The following is a 24,405-nucleotide window of genomic DNA, read 5'->3' on the forward strand; positions in this document are numbered from 1 at the left end:
TCCGTGAGTTTGAGCCCCGCGTCGGGCTCTGGGCTGATGGCTCGGAGCCTGGAGCCTGTTTCCGATTCTGTGTCTCCCTCTCTCTCTGCCCCTCCCCCGTTCATGCTCTGTCTCTCTCTGTCCCAAAAATAAATAAAAAACGTTGAAAAAAAAATTTTTTAATACTACATTTGTGCTTCTGATTGTTAAAATAGTGCATATTCTTTGTAGGAAATTAGAAGCATCTAGAAAGGTATAGGTTTTCAGTTACCCATGATCCTGCCTCCCAGACAGCATTCTTAGCATGTGATATATCTCTTTCCTCTTCATTATCGATACATGTATATGCATAACTGAGATCATATTGAATGTAATGTGATGATCATGTCACAAGTGTCCTCATATGTGAAACGCATCAAGTTGTTAACTTTTTTTTTTCCAGAGTGATTTTATACGACCTACTTTTTAAAAATTTATTTAAGAGAGAATTTGCACATGCACAGCAGGGGAGGGTCAGAGAGAGAGAGGGAGAGAAGGAATCCCAAGCAGGCTCCGTGCTGCCAATGCAGAACCTGATGTGGAGCTTAAACTCACGAATCCATGAGATCATGACCTGAGTGGAAATCAAAAGTGGCATACTTAACTGACTGAGCCACCCAGGCGCCCCTGCAACCTACTTTTTAAAAATTTTTTACCTAAGTTTCATTTTATTTTTCATCTCGATAAGTGTACTCTTTAATCTCCATCCCCTATTTCACCCATTCCCCTCCCCCCACCCCCCGCTTCTCCCCTCTGGTAACCGTTTGTTTTCTATAGTTAACAGTCTATTTCTTGGTTTGTCTTTCTCTCTCTTTTTTCCCTTTGCTCATTTGTTTTGTTTCTTAAACATATGAGTGAAATCATATGGCATTTGTCTTTCTCTGACTGATTTATTTCACTTAGCATTATACTCTCTAGCTCCATCCATCTTATTGCAAATGGCAAGATTTCATTCTTCTTATGGCTGAATAATATTCCATTGTGTGTGTGTGTGTGTGTGTGTGTGTACTGCCTCTTATTTATCCATTCATCTATTGATGGATACTTGGTCTACTTTTGTAATTTGGTAAATAATGCTGCAATAAATACAGGGGTGCATGTATCCCTTTGAATTAATGTTTTTGTATTTTTTGGGTAAATACCTAGTAGTGTGATTACTAGATTGTAGGGTAGTTCTATTTTTAATTTCTTGAGGAAACTCTATACTGTCTTCCACAGTGGCTGTACTGGTTTACATTCCCACCAGCAGCACAAGAGGGTTCCTTTTTCTCCACATCCTCACCAACACTTATTTCTTGTGTTTTTTATTTTAGCCATTCTGACAGGCTTGTGAGGTGATATCTTATTGTAATTTTGATTTGCATTTCCCTGATAATCACTGATGTTGAGCATCTTTTCATGTGTCTGTTGGACATCTGGATGTCTTCTTTGGAGAAGTGTCATGTCTTCTGCCATTTTTAAGAGGATTATTTGGTTTTGGGGTATTGAGTTGTATCTGTTCTTTATATGTTTTGGATACCAATCCTTTATTGGATATGTTATTTGCAAGTATCTTCTCAAGTACCTTCCATAGGTTGCCTTTTAGTTTTGTTGATTGTTTCCCTCACTGTGCAGAAGCTTTTTGTCTTGATATAGTACCAATAGTTTATTTTTGCTTTTATTTCCCTTGCCTCAGGAGACATATCTAGAAAAATGTTGTTACAGCCAATGTCAGAGAGATTACTGCTTGTGCTCTCTTCAAGGATTTTTATGGTTTCAGGTCTCACATTTAGGTCTTTAATTCAGTGATCCAGTTTCATTCCTTGGCATGTAGCAGTCCAGTTTTTCCAACACTATTTGTTGAAGAGACTGTCTTTTTCCCATTGTGTACTCATTCATTCTTTGTCGAAGATTAATTGACCATATAACTGGGTTTCTTTCTGGGTTTTCTATTCTGTTCCATTGATCTATGTGTCTATTTTTATGCCAGTACCATACTGTTTTAATTATTGCCACTTTGTAATAAAACTTGAAGTCTGGAATTTCATACGTTTAGTTTTTTTTAATTCAATTTTAATATGTTTAATTTACTGTATGTTGATCATTTCTCAGCTACTTTTTCATTTATTATTCGTGTATTGTATATACAATTTCCCGCTAGCAGGATTTGATTTAAATAGTTTTTAGGAAGATAATAATATGGCCTGAGCTTTAGAGGCTGACCGCATGGATTTGTATCCTGGCTCCACCAGTCATGGGCTGTGCTGTCCTAAGCATCTTGTTTGATTTCTCTGTTTCACTTAAGTTGTTAGTAAAAGTGAATACAATAGTGCTTGCCCTACAAGATTAGTGTGGGAGTTAAATGGGTTAATGCATGCAAACTGCTTTAGAACTGTGCTTAGTACTTTATAAATATTGTTTGCTGCTGTCATAGACTCGGGGTCTAAAGTTCTCTCTTGTCTAGCAAAAAAGTGGGATGTAGGATTAAAGCGAGAGGTGGCTAATGTCTGGGAAAAGACAAGAGCCCCGAATAAGGGTCCTTGCCCCATTTTTATTAGGATCAGAAGGCTTACAAACATGGTGATGGACGTGCAGAAAGGGACAATGAATCTGTGAACATTAACTTGTGGACATGAGGGAAAGGGAGTCTTGAGGATATTTGGGGTGAGGGGTTTGGGTTAATACAAAACAAAATCTGGGTACCAGGAGGAAGGTTGTTTACAGCAGACAGGAGGGTGCACCTCTGTTTATCTTAGCCTAGGGGATAAGACAGGTAGGGGGAGTAACCTCAGGGTTAGTAAGGTACTTCTTTTGTTAACCATCTCCATTCTGGGCTGCTTTGTCTGCAACGCAGTGGTCCATAGTCCAATTCACCGATTTACCTAATCTGGCCCTATTCTCCCGTGAAAGCAGCTTTTCTGCTATAGTACTAAATTGGGGTGCTTCCACCCTGAATATCTAATCTTGTTTATTTCATATACCTGTGTATTGAGCATCTTTGCGCCATTCCTATTTTAGGCCTTTGCCTCTCCCTCTCTATTCTGGGGGCTCTGCACCCCCTGTCTATTTTGGGGTGCCTTTGCACCTTCCTATTCCTGGCACCTTTGCACCTTCCTATTCTCGGGGTGCGTTTACACCTTCCTATTCTTGGGGTGCCAGTCTGATTTGCCCAAACTCAGGATTGAGCGTTTTATGACTTTGTATTTCTTTATGTCTTGTTAACCCATTGGTGTAAGCCCGAGGAATTCCTAAGCTTATCCCCTACATGCTGCTATTATCATTTATCTAACCAAAGAGAAGGAAGCTTTTGGGAATTCATACTGTATCCAATACTGATCTGTTGTGGTGCTTATTTTCTGTGTGGACTTCAGACAGACAGGGATGTCTTAGAAAGCAGACTAGATTGTTCCCTGGACTTGGATTGGAGACCCCTGGCTCTGTGTGGCTCCTTTACAGAATTTCCCTGTCGGCTTCAGCGTTTGAATTCGCTCAAGTAACTAGGAGTGTAGTGATACTGATCCCAGGATGGAAGCAGGTTTTAGGGGAAAGACGGTAAGTGTCCTCTAGGCCTGCTGGCTGGAGGTAAAAGTGGCCCAAGAGACATTTGGATGGAAGGAGCTGGAAACTCAGGAGAGAGATATCAGCTGCAGAGAGAGACTTAGGAGGTGGCATGGGTGAGCCCCCTGGTGTGAGTAGACAAAGAAGGTGGCCTGCAGGGGATTTTCCCTCAGGGGGAGCTGGAGGGAACTGGATGTGCTGGGAGCCTGCTGGGTTTGGGGGGGGGGGGGGGGTGGCGAGAAGTCCAGCCATCCAGCCAGGGTGTATCCAGGGGGGTCTCACCAAGCTTAAGCCAGATCAGTGCCTGATGAAGGCCACAAACAGCAGAAGTGGAAGAGAGAACATGCAGAGACAGAAGGGAAGGAAGTTTCAGAGGATCAGTTGGTGACTTCCGTCCTGACATTTGTAATAACCCACAGAAAACGTGAGGGAAAAGTGCAAGAAATGGGCTTCTTGCCCTGGGCTGTTGCGAGCCCCCATAAGATTGGGGTTGCTTTTGTCTCCCGCAGCCTGGGCCCTGGCTGTTCTTACAGCTTGCTGTGAGCTCTGCCATGAGCCCGAGTCATACTCTGGGAAAGGAAGTCAGGGTATTCCAGAGCGCTGTGCTAGGTGCATGGCACTGGCTCTGAGTTGTCTGAACAAGCCTGTGAGGTGGTGTCAGAATGGCTAAGTTCTCAGACCATGGAGTTAGACGTCCAGGTCTAATGCTCAGTCCCTCCGCTCACTGGCTCTATGATTTGGTTACTTATCCTTGCCAAATCTCAGTTCTCCTCCTCTCTCTACGATGGAGGTGGTACTAGTACTTCACTGGGCTGTGGGGAGGATTAAATGAGTTGAATGACTAGTGTTAGCTTAGCGTCTGGCCCATGGAAGGGTCCAGTCATTGTCTGTTGTGGACATGTTCCTCATCCCCATTGCAGACAAGGAAAGCCAGCCTCTGGGAGGATAAATGGCTTGCCCAAGGTTATCCTTCCAGAGCAAGTCTTTATGACCGCTCCGCCCATGCTGACCAGGCCCTTCAGACCTGGAGCTGATCCTACACAGAAAATGACCTATGAACTACTCCATACAAGGTCAATAAATTTATGAAATGGAGATACCTCTTCCAAGTGCAATAGTTTGGCTAGGTAGTGGCCACCTGGGCTGTGTCAGTAGTTAATGAGCATCTATCTCCAGAGGTGATGTGTGCTAGAGCTTAGGAGGCCCTTTGCTGCCCCGGAGTCAGGGTTTCTGTACCCTCCCCTACCCCAGGAATGACTCTTGTGAGCCCCTAGACACATAGGGGAGGCAAGGGGACATGTAGGCAGCAATGATGGTCACCCACCCAGCGAGCGCCTCTGGCTATAGGAATGTGTTCCTGAGTCCTCTCTAATTGTGTGGCTGTGATTTGTGAGATGCATATAATGGGGCTCAGCACAGGACCCAGCACAAAGTGGTACTCAGTAAATAGGGCTCCTCAGGACCACCATTTTCTTTTTAATATGACCACTACCCTTTCATTTGTAGATGAGGAAAGTAAGAACTGGGAAGGGGAGGTGACTAAGTCAAAGAGTCAGAGGCATCTTACAATAGAATCTTAATAACAACAGACAAAAAGGGGCCTGAGTGACTCAGTTGGGCATCTAGCCCTTGATTTTGGCTCACACACTCTCAGTTTGTGGGTTCTAGCCCCTTGTCAGGCTCTGGGCTGATGATGCAGAGCCTGCTTGGGATCTTCTCTCTCCCTCTCTCTCTGTCCCTTTGCTCATGCTCTCTCTCACTCTCTCTCAGAATGAACAAATAAAACTTAATAATAACAACAACAACAGAGCAAAAGCAATCAAAGACCAAATTTCAAAGTCAAGCATTTGGAATGCTGAGTTCTAATTTCTTCTCTGTTCCTAACTTAACAGATTGATTTTCCCTCCATCAGTCAGCTATACTCTCCATTAAAGTACAATTTTCTATCTTACTCTGGACCCAACTATACCAAAAGACTGGATTTTGTTTTAAAAACAAATTTCAGATCAAATGATGGTTCTTTGAAAAGATCAACAAAATTGACAACCCTCTAGCCAGACAGACCAAGAAAAAGACATGAGACTCAAATTACTGAAATCAGGATCAAAAGATGGAACATTACTACCAAGCTAACAGAAATAAAAAACATTATAAAGGGATACTATGAACAGTTTTATGCCAACAAATGAAGAAAGGGACAAATTCTTAGAAAGACACAAATTACCAAAACTGATGCAAGAGGAAAGAGAAAATCTGAATAGACCTATACCATGTAAGCAGATTAAATTAATAATAATAATAAAAAAAAAACTACCCCCCGCCCATACAGACGAAAAACCCTAGGACCAGATAACTTCACTAGTGAATTCTACCAAACATTTAAAAAAAGAACCAATACCAATTCTTCACAAAATCTTCCTTCCAAAAAAGAAGAGGAGGGAACACTTCCCCAATTCATTCTGTCAGGCCAATATTATCTTGATACCAAAACCTAACAAAGATATCACAAGAAAAATTTTTGAATGCCCAAAGCCTTCACCTAGAATTTCCTTGTGTTGATTTTACCAGCAGGCATGTTTTTTCCTAACTCACCTCATCTTGGGACTCCCAGCTGTATGTAAGAATTTCAATTTCAACTCTGCACTCTGGGTCCAAATGCTTTCTTTCCTCTCATGCAACAGCCAAGGTTCTAGGCATCTGGAATCAACAGTTGATCTATGAAAAACATCTTGTGGCCATGCGTAGTGATGGATCTTCAATAGACGTATCGTGGTGATAATTTCACACTAGATTGGATAAATCTGTTGTACACCTGAAATGAATGTTATATGTCAGTTATATCTCAAAAAAACAAAACAGTTGACCCCAGAGAAAACTCATATCCTAAGTCAATTTTCATAGCAATAATGCTGCAAACACACTTCAGAATTCAGTGTCATATGATCATTTCTCACACATCTGGATTCAGCTGATACAGGCTAGGTTCACTTGGTCTTAACTCTAAGCTGTTGGTAAGATCTAGGTCTACTTCTCGTATTTCTTATCTGCCACAGACCAGCAGCTGCCTGAGACTCGTTCTTGAAGAGGACTAGCCCTATATGCAAGGACGTTTTAAGCCTATGTTTAGATCACATCTGCTAACATCCCTTTGGCCAAAGCAAATCACATGCCTTGCCTGAGCCCACAGGAGAGGGAAGAAGTACTCTGCTCCTACGGAGGTGGTGGGAAAGGAGTGAATGTTTGCTGAGGACTAATCTAATCTACGTAGTCACCTTCTCACTTGAATTCACGTTTAGGCCCCAAGAATTTCCCTTCCTTTCTTGGAAATTTAGCTAAATATTTTTGAAATATGCTTGGTTTTTACCTAGCATCTAGGTGTTTGTGAATAAGGGTTTTTCAGGGTAATTTTTCCCTCTTACTGCTAGAAGTATATGTTGTACATAGATATGACAGCAGACCCAAGACTCCATCACAGATCTGTAGACCTTCATGTCCCCTTCTTTTTTGACCACGCTATTGCTGCCTTTTAAGTAAATGACCCCCTAGTGCATTGTTTTCAAACTGTGAGTTTTATAGCTCAGTACACATATATAGCTCAGTAAAACTTACAAAATATTAACTCTTTCAAAGTGCGGTGCATTCTGATATTTTCCATTCCATATTTTAAATGCTGGTTATGATACTAAACTGATTTTATAACCTACCAATAGTTAGAACCTGCCATTCAGAAAACGCTGACCTGGTGAACTCTTTTAATCATTTCCTCTTCCTTGTTGTTAATTTTGGAATATGTTGGGGCACCTGGGTGGCTCAGTCAGTTAAGTGTCTGACTCTTGATTTCAGCTCAGGTCATGATCTCACAGTCATGGGACTGAGCCCCACATCAGGCTCTGTGCTGAGTGTGGAACCTGCTTGGGATACTCTCTCTCTTCTCTCTCTCTGCCTCTCCCCTGCTCACATTCTCTCCCTCTCAAAAAAAAAATAATAATTTTGGAACACATCTACTTTTGTATCTTTGCAAGGGAAAATAAACTCAGTTGAATGTCCTTTTATCTGCCTCATGAATTTTACTGTGGCTGTGGTCCTAGGCCAGCCTTTGGTGCTACCTAGTTCCTTCCTACAAACCCAAAGTGTCTTGAGCCTGCACACTGGGCATGTGCAGCCCAGTACCAGGTGCCACAGACATGCAGGTAGGTTACTGTCCAGCTCTTGAAGAAATGACACCATTATTCAGCCTAGACAAGTACTTGGTCAAAGGGTAGCCCATTCACAAAGTGCAGTAAACTCCTTGGAGACCAGATGATTAGTGAAGGCCTCAAGGGAGAACAGATCTAAGTGGGGAAAGAGTGCAAGGGGAGAAGGATCCAGGAGCGGTTTGGAACTTTGCTCAGCAGAAGTAGGGAGCTACTGATGGTTTTTGAGCAAGTAGTTATAAAACCAGATGAAAGTTTCAGGAAGATTCCTTTGGCAAGTTCATTCAGCATTCATTCAGCACGTATACTGTAAGCGCCCTCAATGCTGCAGGCGCTATGCTAGGCATGCATGGGGGTGCCTGGGTGGCTCAGTCTGTTGAGCGTCTGACTCTTGATTTCAGCTCAGGTCACGATCTCACAGTTCGTGGGATCGAACCCCGTGTTGGGCTCTGTGCTGACAGTGCAGAGTCTGCTTGGGATTCTCTCTCTCTCTCCCTCTCTCTGCCCCTCCCCTGCCCATATTCATGCACATGCACACACGTGCTCTCTCTCTCTCCCAAAAATAAATAAACTTAAAAAACACAAAATATTACAGGACACCTGGGTGGCTCAGTCAGTTGAGCATCCTACTTTGGCTCAGGTCAAGATCTCATGGTTCATGAGTTTGAGCCCTGGGCTCTGTGCTGACAGCTCAGAGTCTGGAGCCTGCTTTGGATTCTGTGTCTCCCTCTCTCTCTGCCCCTCCCCTGCTCACGGTCTGTCTCTCTCTGTCTCTCAAAAATAAATAAACATTTAAAAAACACACACAAACACAAAATATCTTAGTGAACAAAACAGGCAAACATCCCTGCACTCAAGAGAACTTACACTCCAGCAGTGGGTTTGGGGGTGGGGGAATCAAGCTTCTGTTATTAGCAATATCATGTGTGGAAGGCGGGAAGTACAATGAGAACATGAAAAGACGGGCGAGGCAGGTGGGGAGCGCTCGGGCGGGATGCATCTTGCAGGGTGCCTGGAGTGTGGCAGACCGCTCGGGGCATGACTGGGGCTGAGGATGGCAGCCTCATGCTCCTCTGTTTTCCTTTCAGAAACACGATGTACAATATTCGGGGCAACAGGCAGGCCTCAGGAACAGGCCACGGACCTCCAGGGGAAGATTCTCCACTGAGCGGGGAACCTCCGAGGGCAGAGCAGCCTTTGCCCTCTGACCCCAGCACCCCAGGTGAGCACTGCCCAGGTTTGAGCTGGGCCTTCAGAGGCCAAGCGAGTGCCCTCTTTCCTCCCCCAAAACCAACATCTACGCTTGTGTGTGTCCAATAGGACACTCTCCAGGTCACTCCTTGTTTCTATGGGTCTGGTAGCAGTGACTCCTTTTTTTAGTAATAGCGTTGTGGTAAAATATACATAAAATTTACCACGTTAACCCATTTTAAGTGTATAGTGCAGTAGCATTAAGCACACTCACGTCGACCACTGCCATCACCCACCTCCAGAACTCTTCCCCGTCTTCCCAAACTGACACTCCTGCAGTGATTCTCAAAGTAATGAAAATGTCTCTCACTTCTTCTTTCTTACTTTTTTTAATTTATAAGGAAATGATATGAAAATGCCTGTGTGGGCTGAGCAAAATCAGATCTCTGCCTGAAGAAGCAGAGCAGATGACCTCTGCGTGTCTATCCCGGCCCCTCCATAGCACTTAATTATTGCACAAAATACGAGTGGCCCACACCGCCGTGGGGGTTGGACTTCTTTTGCAATTAGCATGGGTGCCCCCCCCCCCAAGACATACTGTAACCTAGAAATGGAAGAAAACCAGCTGAGGCAGCCCTGTGGGGGCTTCTGTGGAGCAGTGACTCCAGAGAAATCTCCCCTTTGGAGCAGCGTCTGGTGAGGCCGTGCAGGTCACAGTGAACAGTCTGAGAGGGGACCGGTGCTCTCTCCAATCAACGGTAATAAAGCCAGCACCCACATCTAGCACCTACTCTGTGCCAGGGCTACTCTAAGCACTTTTTTCCCTTTGGTAATTAATGGTTTTACTAAGAGATAATTCACATATCAAACAATTCACCCATTCGAAGTATACAGTTCGCCATAATCTATTTTACTTTATTTTTTAAAGTTTATTTATTTATTTTGAAAGACAGACAGGAAGAGCATGAGTGGGGAGGGACAGAGAGAGAGAGAGACAGAGAAAGAGAATCCCAAGCAGGCTCTGCACTGTCAGCATGGAGCTCGATGCTGGCCTCAAACCCATGAACCGTAAGATCATGACCTGAGTGGAACTCAAGAGTCAGAGGCTTCACTGACTGAGCCAGCCAGGCGCCCCTCACCATAATCAATTTTAGAGCATGCTTATTATCCCAACAAGAAACCTTGCATCCTCCAGCTCTAGGCAACTACCATTCGACCTTCTGTCTCTGTAGATTTGCCTGCTCTGGATCGTTCATATAAATGGAATCTGAAATATCTGGTCCTTCAGGACTGGCTCCTGTCACTTACCAGAATCTTCTTCCACGTGCACTTAGCACCTGCATTAACCTCTTTAACCCTTCCAACATCCTGAGCGGTTACTAGATACCATTGTTGTTCTCGTTTACTAAATGAGGGAACTGAGGATGGAAAAGTGGAGTGACTCGCTCATGGCTGCACAGTGGGTGCAGAACTAGGGTTCAGGCCCAGCACTCTGGCCCCATACCACCACCTCAAGCCTCATTTTCTAAAGTGGTGATTTTTCAGACTACATTTTTCTCGCCATGACTCCTTGACCCCCATAAACAAAATCTAATATACAATGCAGACCACAGCAGACTTGAGGCAGAGGTGGGAGTCTGGGCTCCCCTTGGCTCCCCACCCGTCCCTCCCAGTCAGCTCTGCCACACTCCCATGAAATCCTACAGCACTGATTGAAAAACCACCCTCCTGGGCCTCATTTCTCCAACTGTGAAATGGGCATAGTGACCCCTACCTTGCCTGCCCTCAGGGTGAGTGGGCAGTATTATTATCAGAGGGCAACAGGGCTACAGCGAGCCCCCCTGCTCTTCTATACCCCGTGGCAGGAAAGAGAAAGAGGCACTGCATTTTTCGGAGCTCTGCGGTCTGTTGTACGCAGTGCAACCAGATTTCTTTCAAGTCTAGAACAAGACCATTCTGTTCTTGTACCCAACAAGGTCAGGGAGTTTCTGGTTCCCGTCACCTACTCGAGTAGTTTTTTATCTGTTCAAGATTGTTTGGCTGGCCCCAGAAGAAACGTGGTAAATTATTCGGCTCATCCTCTAAGCCCTCACCTGGGATCCCATACCACGTCCTTATATTTAACACACTAGTCCCAAAAGGATCGGGGATAGCTTATTAAAATACACATCAGGGGAAATAAAATGAGTCATCTGGGTTAGGAAATTTAAATAAGATCAAGATATCCTATAGAGGAGCAAAGAGTGGGCAGCAGTGTGTCTGAGCTTCTCAGCAGCCAAGGCAAAGAGGGAAATGCAAGTGTTAGATGATTTCCAGCATCCCTAAGAATACATATATTTTCTTGGAAGAAGCAAACCTTTTCTGGCACTGAGAGCTGTGGATGGCTCAGTTGGTAGAGCGTCCGACTTCAGCTCAGGTCATGATCTCACGGTTCGTGAGTTCGAGCCCCACACTGGGCTCGCTGCTGTCAGCGCAGAGCCTGCTTCAGATCCTCTGTCCCTCTCTCTCTGCCCTGTCCCTCTCTCTCTGTCCCTTTTCTGCTTGCACTCTCTCAAAAATAAATAAAACATTGGGAATGCAAGCTGGTGCAGCCACTCTGGAAAACAGTAGGTAGGTTCCTCAAAAAACTAAAAATAGAACTACCCTACGACCCAGCAATTGTACTACTAGGCATTTATCCAAGGGATACAGGTGTGCTGTTTCCAAGGGACACATGCACCCCCATGTTTATAGCAGCACTATCAACAATCGCCAAAGTATGGAAAGAGCCCAAATGTCCATCGATGGATGAATGGGCAAAGAAGATGTGGTATATATATACAATGGAGTATTACTCGGCAATCAAAATGAATGAAATCTTGCCATTTGCAACTCCGTGAATGGAACTGGAGGGTATTATGCTAAGCAAAATTAGTCAGAGAAAGACAAAAATCATATGACTTCACTCATATGAGAACTTTAAGAGACAAAACAGATGAACATAAGGGAAGGGAAACAAAAATAAAAACAGGGAGGGGGACAAAACAAGAGACTCATAAATATGGAGAACAAACTGAGGGTTACTGGAGGGGTTGTGGGAGGGGGTTGGCTAAGGGACACTAAGGAATCTACTCCTGAAATCATTGTTGCACTATATGCTAACTAATTTGGATGTAAATTTAAAAAAAAAAATAGAAACAACAAAAAAAAGAAAGTAACTGAAGACCCCAAAGAGCTTTTGTTAATGTGGGTTATATCTACTGTTATTCACTGTACTAGAAATTACAACTGAGAAAATATTAAGTATTTATATATCAATTCATTTAAAGATAATGGACTTATATAATAAATAATAAGTGAACATAATAAATAAATAAATAAATAAATAAATAAATAAATAAAACATTGAAAAAGAAAAATGTCCCTGGATGCAGGCTGATGACAGATCCTTTACTAACGGATAGATAAGACAAAACAAGGCAGCATGGGTGAATGACTCTGATGTTGGATTTGAATGAAGAATAAAATAAGATAAAAATCAAATGAAATAAGAAATTCAGCAATGGTTGGCAAATCTTTTCTACAAAGGGCCAGAGAGTAAATGTTGGAGGCGTTGTGGGACATATGGTCTCCATTGCCACACTCAACTCTGCCCCTGTGAAGCGAAAGCAGCACAGACAATGCACAAACAAATGAGTGTGGCCGTGTTCCAATAAAACTTTATTTACAGAAGCAGGCTGTGGGCTAGATTTGGCCTGTAGACTGGATTTGGCCCATGAGCCAGTGTTTGACATGTATGTAGAGGAAATAGGAAATAAAAGAACTGTGCAGCCTTGGGACGATCAACTATGGGAAATATGTGTCCTGACCTAGCTTGTAATAGGAATCAAACAAGAGGGGCACGTGGGTGGCTCGGTCGGTTGAGCGTCTGACTCTTGATTCTGGCTCAGGTCATGATTCCAGGGTCGTGGGACCAAGCCCTGTGTCCAGCTCCACACCGAGTGTGGAGCCTGCTTAAGATTCTCTCTTTCTCTCCCTCTGCCTCTCCCCTGCTCATTGCTTGCTTGCTCTCTCTCTCTCTCAAATAATTAATTAAAAGGAGTCAAGCAAGAGTTTGAGTTACTCTCTGGGGCAAGAATGCAGAGTACAGATACTCTATACTCCTATCTTGAACAGTTGTGTGTACTTTGGAACTTGCCCACAGGGTAGAGGTGGGATCCTGAGATAAGAAGCAAGACATCCTGCCAGGGCTTGTGCCTGAGGAGATGGCCGCCTGCACCAGTGGTGTGCTAGGAGATCACCCATGCAGGCGGGGATCCAAGAGCACAGGACAGGCACACTTTAGAGGATGGGCTGAAGGACCAGCCAGTACAGTGTAAATAATGTTTTTAGAGTCGGATGGTTCTCAAAGTGTGAGCCCTGGGCAGGTTGCATCGGCATCACCTAGGAATGTCTTAGAAATGCAAATTATCAAGCCCTGCTCCAGGCCTGTTGATGAAAAGTCTGGGAGTAGGGTCCCACAGTCTGTGTTTTAGCAAGCCCTCCAGGTGCTTCTGCAGCAAGCTCAAGTTTGAGAACCACTGAGGCCACTGATCATAACCTCTGTGTTCCTCCTTTTGAAAGATCCAGCGGATTCTCCAAAGCCTACGCCCAAGTCTTCTCTGACCACCAATCTCCTTCAGAAAGCCAAGCGCCAGAACAACACCTTCCCACTCTTTGCCGAAGGACTCACACGGAACCGAACTGCCCAGGAAAAAGTGTTGGCCTTGGAGCAGCAGGTTCTGATGCTCACCAAGGAGTTAAAGTCTCAGAAGGTGAGCTCTGTCCCCAGAGAGGCCCCAGGCTCCAGTGGACCCCTCTGGGCCTGGAGCCTTTGAACTAGACCCGGCACATCAGCCCGCTGGGTATATGCCAGTCTGTGGTCCTTACCAGCCAAACTGCTGGTGGTTGAAAATGCTGTGCTGTTAATTACTAAGGGACTTGTGGACACTCAGACTAGGTGTCGGAAGACCCTCAAGGACAGGTCTCTGGAACTTACTTTGTAATTGCTCTTGGACTCCTCCTGGAGGACTGTGCATGGCCCATCCCCACACTGAAGGGGGATAGCATTCGGAGGAGGGGGGTCTGGATGCAAGGTACTGGGAGGGGCTGCTGAAGGAACCGGCAGCTGGTAACGGTGCAGCTCCCTGAAGGACTGTCAGAGGACAGAGAGAGCAGGCAGGTCTGTGTGGCTCTAGGGCTCAAGCAGGCCCGAAAGAGGACAGTGATGAGGAAGACTTAGGCTTAATAGAGAAATTAATTATAGCAGTTAAGAAAAAGAGTCACATGGTCATTGTAGAACACAGATCGCACACATACACAGACATTCAAATCATTCCCAAATCCTACAACCCAGAGAGTAAGTCGTGTTCACATTCTGGGGTGACTCTGTGAAGTAGTGAGAGTCCCAAGGCAGGGGGTGAGAGGGACTGCAACACTGGGCTCTTTTTGGCACAATAAAAGTGGTTAAGTTAGTGCAGTCATTACTGAAAACCTCAAGGGTGGTGCCTGGTGATGCCTCACTGGGTCCCACTGAGAACCCACACTTCTCTTCCTCTGAGAAGAAGGCCTAAGTTTTCATGTTTGTGCTTTGGCTGCCCTGAGTCTTTTTCTGCTTTATCTCCCGGCTCTTGCTTCTGGGGAAGAGGGGGGTACACTGTATTTACCTCTGAATAGTCTCCTTTCACATGTCTTCTCCTTTCTGCGGCTATGTGTTTGGAGAAGACAGCCTAGAAAAATGCTCTCCCTGCCTAATTTTGCCCCTCCTCTGCCCTTTCTTGCCCTAAGCTGATACCAAGGCAAGTAGCAGAGGCTTCACTCCTGGCAGGTCAGCGGATACATTTAATGAAGCAGGCCTTGACTGAAGTTCTCAAGGGAGGAAGCTCATCCGTTTACATGTTCTCAATCCATTTGTTTTTGTGTCAAGTCCTTGTTGAGGACCTGTGGCGTGCACGTGGTATTCTAGGTGCTGGGGACAGTGAGAAGAGACGCAGGCCCCGCCCCTGCAGGGCTTACATTTCGTGGCAGAGACAGGCGGTAAGCCCGCGAACACCCACATACATCATCACGGCGTGTGAAGTCCCCTCCGCTATCACTTAGCAGCCCAGCTCTCTTCTCCTCCCATCGTCCCCCGTTCCCGTCGCGGGGCGGCCGGCGGTCCTGAGAGCTAAGAGAGCATGCAGCTGGGTGGGAGCAGCTGCCTGATCCCTGGACCAGTACAGCATAAGTTCCAGGCTGAACCTGGCCAGGAAAAGAAATCTGGATGTGACCTCTGCCTCTCTCTTCATCACACCTTCCCCTTCTTTCTAGGAAATATGGGCAGCCTCCTGTGGCTTGGCCTTTGCTTTAAAGGTGTCGGGAATCATTGAATGAAGGAGAGAGGCCCGGGAGACCTAGATTTCAGTGAGGTTTGCCCCCAACATCTGTGCTACCCTGGAGAATGTGGCATTCTTCAGTAAATGAAGTTAAGCTCTTGGAGATCAGTAAGGCCCACCCAGGCTGCTGACAGCTCCCCTGCCATCAGAGTGAAAATGGCAGGAGGAAGTTGTTCAAGCATTAAAGGACCTGGACTTTATTTCTTCGTTTTAATATTTATTTATTTTTGAGAGGGAGAGACAGAGTGCGAGCAGGGCAGGGGCAGAGGGAGAGGGAGACACAGGATCCAAAGCAGGCTGCAGACTCTGAGCTGTCAGCACAGACCCTAATGCGGGGCTCTAACTCACAAACTGCGAGATCATGACCTGAGACGAAGTTGGACACTCAACCCACTGAGCCACCCAGCCACCCCCAAGAACCTGGACTTTCTTACTGTTCACTTTCCTGGCCTGGGACAGACAATCAGAAGGAGAGAGTCTTGCAGTTTCACTTTTGACTCATGGGATGAGTGGTTTCTGTGTTCTCCTGCCCATCTCCCAAACGTGGGAGACTGAGCACAGAAGGTATAGGCCGCAGTTCTGGCCAAAGAAGTTTCTTAACCTTGCATAGCCTCAGCTTCCTCCTCTGTACGTGTACAGCTGGGCTTACTGGAGAGGCCTGTGTCCAGATTTGTAAAGCCCGGTGTCTGGCAGCCAGCAGCCGCCCAGCAGATGCAGGCTTTGTTGGTTTGGGCTGTTACTGCAGCATTCCCTGCCCTCCTTATTGATTCCTAATGGCCTTACAAGAAGTGACACGTTCCTCTGAGGGGCTCTGGGAAGACAGACAGGCACCCGTGAGGACCTCCAAGAAGTGAGTGGCCTAGCAGTGATAGGCGAGGGTCAAGTCTTAACCCCACATCAGGCGAGGGGAGCCCCAGCTTTACCCACTCAGGTTTTTAACTCCAGCCCAGATACCAAAACCAAAGAGGGGAAGGAGAAAAGATCAATTCTTGGCCCAGAGGTAGGATAGAGGAGGCCTGCAAAACCTCAGGGCACCCAGCAGTGCCCCGGACACGCAGAAATGCCAATCAGAGGGCCACTGTCCATCTGAGACTCTCTGAGCCCAGTTCTTCAGCTGGGGAAGCAGCCCCTTGGATGTCCTGGGCTCACATCTGCAAGATGTTTTCCTGTGTCTCTTCTTGGGAGGTACTCTCTTTCTGCCTGAGGGTGCAGGAGGATGTGGGAACTGGAAGGGGGAAGTGGGTCTTGTCCTGGCTCAGCCACCCAGGTGGCCATTGCCAATAGCAATTGTGATTCTTTAAGAATTTGTATCTCAGATTCTCAAAGTCTGTTGGACGCCGTGGAGGACACAGAGGTACACTGGCTCCCTGCCCTTGGGTAACGAAGAGCAGATAAGAGCACGAATGACTGGTGTTAAGTGTGGCCACAGCTCTGTGCTGGGGCTTTCCATGCATTATCTCTAATACTACAGTTATTAGCCCCCTTTTCCCGAAGAGGAAACTGAGGTTCTGAGAGGTTCTGAATGCCCAGGGTCTCCCAGTGGCCAAGATAGGTTTCACACTCTGGTCTGTCTGCTTCTAGAGATTTTTCCCTTTTTACCATGCCATGCTTAAGGATCTCAGAGAAGGTAGGTGACCGGCCTGAGGTCACACAGCTGAAGGAGCCAAGACTGAGACCCTGGCCTCCTTCCCCCGTTCCAGGACTCATCCCAGCCCAACCACCTCCTCCATGTTCTCCAGGTATAGTCCAGCATGAGAGCACCGTAACTGCTCTTCAGAAAATATGAACACAGTCCTTGTATCTGGTGTCATATTAAGCTATAGGGCCACTCCAGTACCTGTTGAGCTATTATCAGTCCCAGGCCCTTGTAGCTGGCCCCACAAGAGATTTGGACTCTGGGAGATAGCACCAGATGGCTGGTTGGCCGGGTGGCTCTCAGAGTTCACAAAACTGCACCCAGCCTGAAGGCTGTCTGCTCTGGCAGAGGGAAGCCCATTGTTTGTAGTGATGTTGGCCATCTGTCGACTGCTGGGGATGATGAACCCCTCCCAGGCCCTATCTGGGGTCAACTTAGCTCCCTCGGGGTAATTTGTTTAGAAAACTTGTTGGGGGCAAAGTGCAACCATGTACTTCCCTAGAACCCCAGCCAGGAACCTCAGTGTACACTCCCCTTATACAGAGTACAGAGTTCAAAGATTTCAGCGTAGAGGGAGGGTCAAGAGGGACCCTGGCTGTAGCTTCCGCTTGGGGAGGGACACTTGCCACCCTTTTTCTCTCATCCTTTAAGTGGCTCTCCGAGGTGTAGGGATCATGATCTCCACTTTACATATGACAAAGCCAAAGTTCATTTTTCTGAAACACCCTCATTAGATACCGCTCCATGGACCTGGAATAGAGCCAAGGCCTCTGTGACTCCAGTGCTCCTTCATCTGCACCCTGCTAGCGCCCAGCCTCTTAAGGGTCAGTGGCTGGAGTGCCAGACTCTCAGTCCAGTGCTCTTTCCCTAGCAATGTTGGGCCCATCCACCTTGATTTTAGCGAGTGATGAAAGTATCAGCTCATTATTTAATAAGGTAAAGGATTACTTTTTTAAAAGATGATTTGTGGGGCGCCTGGGTGGCGCAGTCGGTTAAGCATCCGACTTCAGCCAGGTCACGATCTCGCGGTCCGTGAGTTCGAGCCCCGCGTTGGGCTCTGGGCTGATGGCTCGGAGCCTGGAGCCTGTTTCCGATTCTGTGTCTCCCTCTCTCTCTGCCCCTCCCCCGTTCATGCTCTGTCTCTCTCTGTCCCAAAAATAAATAAAAAACGTTGAAAAAAAAATTTTAAAAAAAAAGATGATTTGTTGGATCTTAAAAATTTAAACAACTCTCCTACAATTAAAAAAAATTTTTTTAATAGAATGACATCTTGCAGCCAGTTATCAAAGTCTGAAATGGACCAAACATTGATTTGATTAAGAAATATTAAAAGCAGGGCGGGGCACCTGGGTGGCTCAGTCAGTTGAGCCTCTGACTCTGGCTTAGGTCATGATCTCATGGTTCGTGAGTTTGAGCTCCGCATCGGGTTCTGTGCTGACGGCTTGGAGCCTGAAGCCTGCTTCGTATTCTGTCTCTCTCTCTCTCTCTCTCTCTCTCTCAAAAGTAAATAAACATTAAAAAAAAAAAAATAGGGCTCCTGGGTGGCTCAGTCAATTGAGCGTCCGACTTCGGCTCAGGTCATGATCTCACAGTCTCTGAATTCGAGCCTCGCGTCGGGCTCTGTGCTGACAGCTCAGAGCCTGGCGCCTGCTTCGGATTCTGTGTCTCACTCTCTCTGCCCCTCCCTGCTCTCTCTCTCTCTCTCAAATAAATAAACATTAATTTTTTTTTTTTTTTTTTTTTAAGTAGCAGAGCACCTGGGTGGCTCAGTCAGTTAAGCATCCGACTCTTGATTTCAGCTCAGGTCATAATCTCACGGTTGGTGAGTTTGAGCCCTACATTGGGCTCTGCACTGACAGTTCAGAGCCTGCCTGGGATTCTCTTTCTCTCCCTCTCTCTCTGCCTTCCCCCCACTCTCTCTGTCTCTCTCTGAAAAAATAAACTACGTATGTATATTAAAAGTGCCATTTGATCAGCTCTTCTATTTCTAAGAATTGGTTCTAAAGCACTGCTTATAATTGTGGGAATTGGAAACAACCTGGATGTCCCTCCTTGCGGGTGGGATAAGGGAATTGTGTGTCCATACAAGGAGTATCCTTGCACTGTTGCAAGTGATGGTGTTGCTCCATACTGACAGCTTGGAGAGGTGCCGTAGCATATCATAAGGCCCAGAGAAGCTTCAGAAGAAGATGTATCACAAGCTTCCGTTTTTGTTTTTAATATTTCTATGTAGTATGTATGTACATTTTTGTGACATAATGGCCCCAGGTTCGTCCATGAGGTAGCCTATAACAGGATTTCCTCCCTTTTTCAGGCAGAGTTTATTCCATCATACATATATGCAACATTTTGTTTACCTGCTCACCGTCAGTGGGCATATGGGTTATTCCCAATCTCTTAGGTGCTGGGGGAATAATGCTGCTACGAACATGGGCTATTTCTATTTTTAAGGAAATTGGAAGAAGTGTTTCAGTGCAAAATCTATTAACTACCCATCATGGAGAAGTGGAAGACCTTAGATTAGGAGTTGGGGGTCCTCGCTTATGGTGTGTTTTCCCACCTGTGGGGATCCACCAAGTCCCTTTAGTCCTCTTCCTTCTCCTTTCTTGGTCTTTAGTGCCCTCACATGACAGCAAGGCGACCTGACCAGGTGGTCTCCCCCAGGCCTGCCAGCCTCCAAGTTTTCTGAATCCGAGGTCCATTCACACTCCTCATCTTGTGCTTCCTGCTCCCACTCTGTCCCTTCCCTGGTTCCTTTCTCCCTGTCTCATTCTGTTGTGGGGATTCTGGGGTGGGCGGAGGGCCTCCTGGGCTGGAAGTAGGAATGGGGAGGCACCTGGATATAATGAAATGGGCTTCAGAGTTGACTCTCCCAAAGTTGGCAGAAGGATCCCTGCCTGATTCTGAGCCTCAGACAAGTCTGAACAGTGGTCTGCTGGTTATTTCACCCGGCAGTTCCCAGGGTAATCTCCACATCTCAGCCGAACCAGAAAATGGTTTCAGCTTCTCAGTTATCCTGGAACCACAGGAACGGTGAGCTCTCTCTGCAGAGCCTGAGAAGCTGATTCATTCCAAACATTCCGATTTGGTTTGCAACCACCTCCCCACCCACCTTCCAGCCACGCCCAACGATGCCCACAGCCCCACACGGGCTCTTTCCTTCCTGTGGGCCTTTGCTTGAGCTGTGGACTCACCAAGTGTGGAAAGCCCTTCCGACCCTCATCTCCTACTTGCTGCTTGGCCATCTCTGGCCCTTCTTATTTTTTACGAATGAGTTCAAACTGTTCTGCCTTTCTGTAGAATATACTGGTCTTCCCCCACCTCCACCCCAGGCAAAAGTCCTTGCTGTCTGCTCTGTGTCCCCACAAACACCCTTGCTTCCCTCTTGTAGTAAATCACTGCATTATAGTGTTTCACCTTCACTCCCACCAGCCTTGGTGGTTCTTGACCAATCCCCCTCTAAGCCCCAGCACCCACCCCAGGGCCTGGCACTGAATAGGGCTTCGTAAAGTTTGGATGGAGGGAGGGAAGGGAGAGAACCAGAAGAGAGACAGTCGACGGTTCCGAGGTTTCAGAAGATGCGTGCTAATTTGATCTCGCCATTAATTTCTCATATGAAGCCATGGTTTGGTGCAGTTCTCTTCCAAAATGGAATTGTTCTCAGCAGTAATCCTATCCAGCTGATTCATCTAGTTAAATACTTTGGCATGGATACAGGTAACTGGTCTCTGGAAACCATGTTTTTCCAGATGAGACTGGCATGGAGCATAGCAACGGCCCCAAACCCCTCCCCTGCCTACCAGGCTCTGAGGTTCACATGGGACTGGCCACTGGGCCTCCTGGCGTCTGATATTCTGATCCTGGTCTTAAATGAATCCATATCCTTGCTTTGGGGCAGCACAGGTCCTGGGGAGATTGGGGGCTTGAAGATGTGGGGAGCCAAGCAGACCTTGAGTTTCATTCTGAGTCCAGTGCCCCTTCACGGGATAAATAGAGGTCTTTGCTTCTGAGCTCTCAGGCTTTCTTGCACCAGCCCTCCAGGCATTGCTTGGTGGCCTAAGAGGCCGGGCACAGTGGACTGAATGAGGCTCTCTGTGTGGTTTAGTGTGAGGATTGCCCATGTGTTTCCTCCCCAGTGCTTTCCCAGCTCCGTTGGTAGTGACTACTATTTGCTGTATTCAGGATTCTGAGGCCTCAGTGAGGCTTAGCAGGAAGGAATAGGGAGATTAATTAGTAAGGTCTGCCTGGGATCGAGAGAGAGAAGTGCTGGCCTGTCACTTTGCTGCCGCCCCTGCCTTCATTACTGACCAAGTGCAGACTTAGGATTTGGGATGAAACTGCACCCTACTCTGCAGGACATCCGTTTTCTCACTTCTGAAATGGACATGTATTAATTAGGGCACAGGCTCGGCTGCTGTAACAGAGAAGCCTCAGACCACTATGGCCTAAAACAGTTTGGAAGTTTATTTCTCTCCTGTCTTCTCACAGAAGAATCCAGAGAGGGAAGTGAGCAGTTCTGAGCTGGTAGGGCAACTGCCGTCCTCAACATACACCATCCGCTTATGAGCCCAAGGTGGCTGCTCTAGTTCTTGCCATTTCCCAGCCAGAAGAAAGGGCACCCAGACCAGGGGAGGACATGGGTAGTGGTTTCAAAGGCAGGACCCACAAGCCACCCACCTAATTTCTTAAATCGCGCTTAAGCGGAACAGATGCTAGGCTACACTTAGCCATAAGCCTGGCTACGAACATAGCCTTTAGCTGGGGAACCATGTGTCTGGGTAAAACTTTCTTGGACACAAAAAGAGAAAGTGAGGTGGCCGAGAGGATGATGCTAGCCACCGCCCAGGGCTGTTAGGAGAACCGGGGGTAGCCAGTGCCGAGTCTCTGGCACCTCACGGGCCTTCCCCGAGTTCACAGAGTGCTTTCCTTCCCCGACCCAGGAGCTGGTGAGGATCCTGCACAAGGCGCTAGAGGCTGCCCAGCAGGAGAAGAGAGCGTCCAGCGCGTACCTGGCGGCCGAGGACAAGGACCGGCTGGAGCTGGTGCGGCACCAAGTGCGGCAGATCGCAGAGCTGGGCAGGCGGCTGGAGGCCCTGGAGCAGGAGCGGGAGAGCCTGGCACAGACAGCAAGCCTGCAGGAACAGCAGGTGCGGGAGCTGCAGCAGCACGTGCAGCTGCTCATGGACAAGAACCAGGCCAAACAGCAGGTCATCTGCAAGCTCTCTGAGCAGGTCACCCAGACCTTCATGCGCCTGCCTCCCCAGCCCTCTGTGCCCTCAGGGACTGCCGACAGAGACTTCCTGAGCCAGCAGGAGAAGATGGAGCACCTGAAGGTAGGGGCCCCTCCCCCCAGGCTCTGGGCCCTCTGGGAGGGCACTGTTCGCAACCCTGAGGGTTTCCTAGATAGAGCAGGGATAGCCCTCAATACTGGAATATTCGTGTTTGAAATAGATCTTGGTGGAAATATTGCTGTTTCTTTCTTAACCAGAAGGCCCTGTGCAATTTGATCTCTTCCTGATATCCCAGGCTGGAAAGGGAAGGGATCTCGAGATTATCATTAGCGATGGAAGAGCACAAGATGAGGTCAGAACTCCTGAGTGCCAGGGCAGCTAAGTGCCACGGTGACGCCCTCAGAAGCCCCCAAGGTGCCTGGCGGCCTCCCCCGGCACACAGTAGGTGTGTGTAATGTGTGGCTGGCTGTGACTTGCTCATAACGATGGCAGTACTCGCTGCTCCTCTGTGAGACTGTCTGTTGTGTGGCGGCCACTATCCCAAGTGCCCTGCTTGCATCACCTCACCTGATGCTCCATCAGCCCTGTGAGGCTGTCACTCTGCCCCCCACCGCATGCACGAAGGCTCAGGCTGACAAGGGGCCCCGTGCTGAGGAGGTGTGAACGTGGAACTCTCTGACTAGTGTCTGTTCTGCTGCCTTCTGGTCTCTTTGGGCCTTTCAGCTACTGCCACCCTCCCTGCCTTCCTTACCAAGGCTTGTGGCTCCCACAGAGACCCACTGCGGCGCAGGGAGCAGGAACTTGATTTTAGGTGTGATGCCTGCCGTGGACTGCGGTGTCCTCTCCAGGACATGGTGACAGGAGCTGCCAGACCTCCCAGGGGCCTGAGGCTGGGGATCGGCGCTCATAGCCCCCACTGTCCTTAAAGGCAGCTGTATAACCGACGCCAGTCCTGCCCCAAACCCGCCACACACAGCCACACGTGTATACATACGTATAACTGTGGGGGCTCCTGTGCCATGGGACCAAAGCACTGCTACTGGAAGAGGGGAAACAGAAGGAAAAAAGAAAAATCCAGAAGCTTTTGCAAGACCAGTGGGCAGTGGTACAGTGGTCCCGGCCCCAGCTCTGAAGTCAGGCAAACCTGTGTTTGGATCTAGGCTCTGCCTCTTACTAGCTATGTGACCTTGATCTTGGGTAGGTCCCCTCACCTCCCTAAAAAATGGCCTAACTGTTCTTACTCACATGGTTGATGGCAGGGTAAAGGAAGATAACATGAAACCCAGATTCCCTTCCAGTTTCCTTCAGCATGAACAAACCACATAACCAGTCTCTGAATCTTTTTCCTTTAAGACCAGAGATTCTTTTGAGTTCAGAATGAAAACAAAATCTTTTCAAATGCAGATGGACTGAAGTTGTTAGAATGCTCTCAGGGCTGGGAAATTGCTTCCATCAGATTGCTTCCCTACCCTCTTAGTTTTGTTGATTGTTTCCTTTGCAGTGTAGAAGCTTGTTATTTTGATGAGGTCCCAATAGTTCATTTTTGCTTTTAATTCCCTTGCCTTTGGAGATGTGTCAAGTAAGAAATTGCTGCAGCTGAGGTCAGAGGGGTTTTTTCCTGCTTTCTTCTCTAGGGTTTTGATGGTTTCCTGTCTCACATTCAGGTCCTTTATCCATTTTGTTTATTTTTGTGAATGGTGTAAGAAAGTGGTCTAGTTTCATTCTTCTGCATGTTGCTGTCCAGTTCTCCCAGCACCATTTGTTAAAGAGATTGTCTTTTTTCCATTGGATATTCTTTCCTGCTTTGTCAAAGATTAGTTGGCCATACTTTTGTGGGTCCAATTCTGGAGTCTCTATTCTATTCCATTGGCCTATGTGTCTGTTTTTGTGCCAATACCATGCTGTCTTGATTACAGCTATGTAGTAGAGGCTGAAGTCTGGGATTGTAAAGGCAACTGACGGAATGGGAAAAGATATTTGCAAATGATATCTCAGACAAAGGGCTAGTATCCAAAATCTGTAAAGAAATCACCAAACTCCACACCCGAAAAACAAATAATCCAGTGAAGAAATGGGCAGAAAACATGAATAGACACTTCTCTAAAGAAGACATCCAGATGGCCAACAGGCACATGAAAAGATGCTTAACGTCACTCCTCATCAGGGAAATACAAATCAAAACCACGCTCAGATATCACCTCACGCCA

The 24,405-nt window shown here is 47.0% G+C and overlaps 1 protein-coding gene across 3 annotated transcripts in view; it reads left to right on the plus strand.

Annotated features, from left to right (window-relative positions):
* The window catches only part of TBC1D2 (TBC1 domain family member 2), a 55,491-nt gene that overhangs the window by 11,259 nt on the left and 19,827 nt on the right, over positions 1-24,405 (plus strand). For all 3 annotated transcript variants that reach the window (XR_007146441.1, XM_047830930.1, XM_047830931.1), the window contains 3 exons: positions 8,837-8,970; positions 13,542-13,732; positions 21,908-22,300. Coding sequence is in view for 2 of the 3 variants with exons in the window: in XM_047830930.1 (XP_047686886.1) it covers positions 8,837-8,970; positions 13,542-13,732; positions 21,908-22,300 (718 nt within the window). In the remaining variant the exon portion in view is untranslated. The remainder of the gene's footprint in view (positions 1-8,836; positions 8,971-13,541; positions 13,733-21,907; positions 22,301-24,405) is intronic.

This window comes from Prionailurus viverrinus, chromosome D4, assembly GCF_022837055.1.
Source record: "Prionailurus viverrinus isolate Anna chromosome D4, UM_Priviv_1.0, whole genome shotgun sequence".
In the NCBI taxonomy this organism is placed as follows: Eukaryota; Metazoa; Chordata; class Mammalia; order Carnivora; family Felidae; genus Prionailurus; species Prionailurus viverrinus.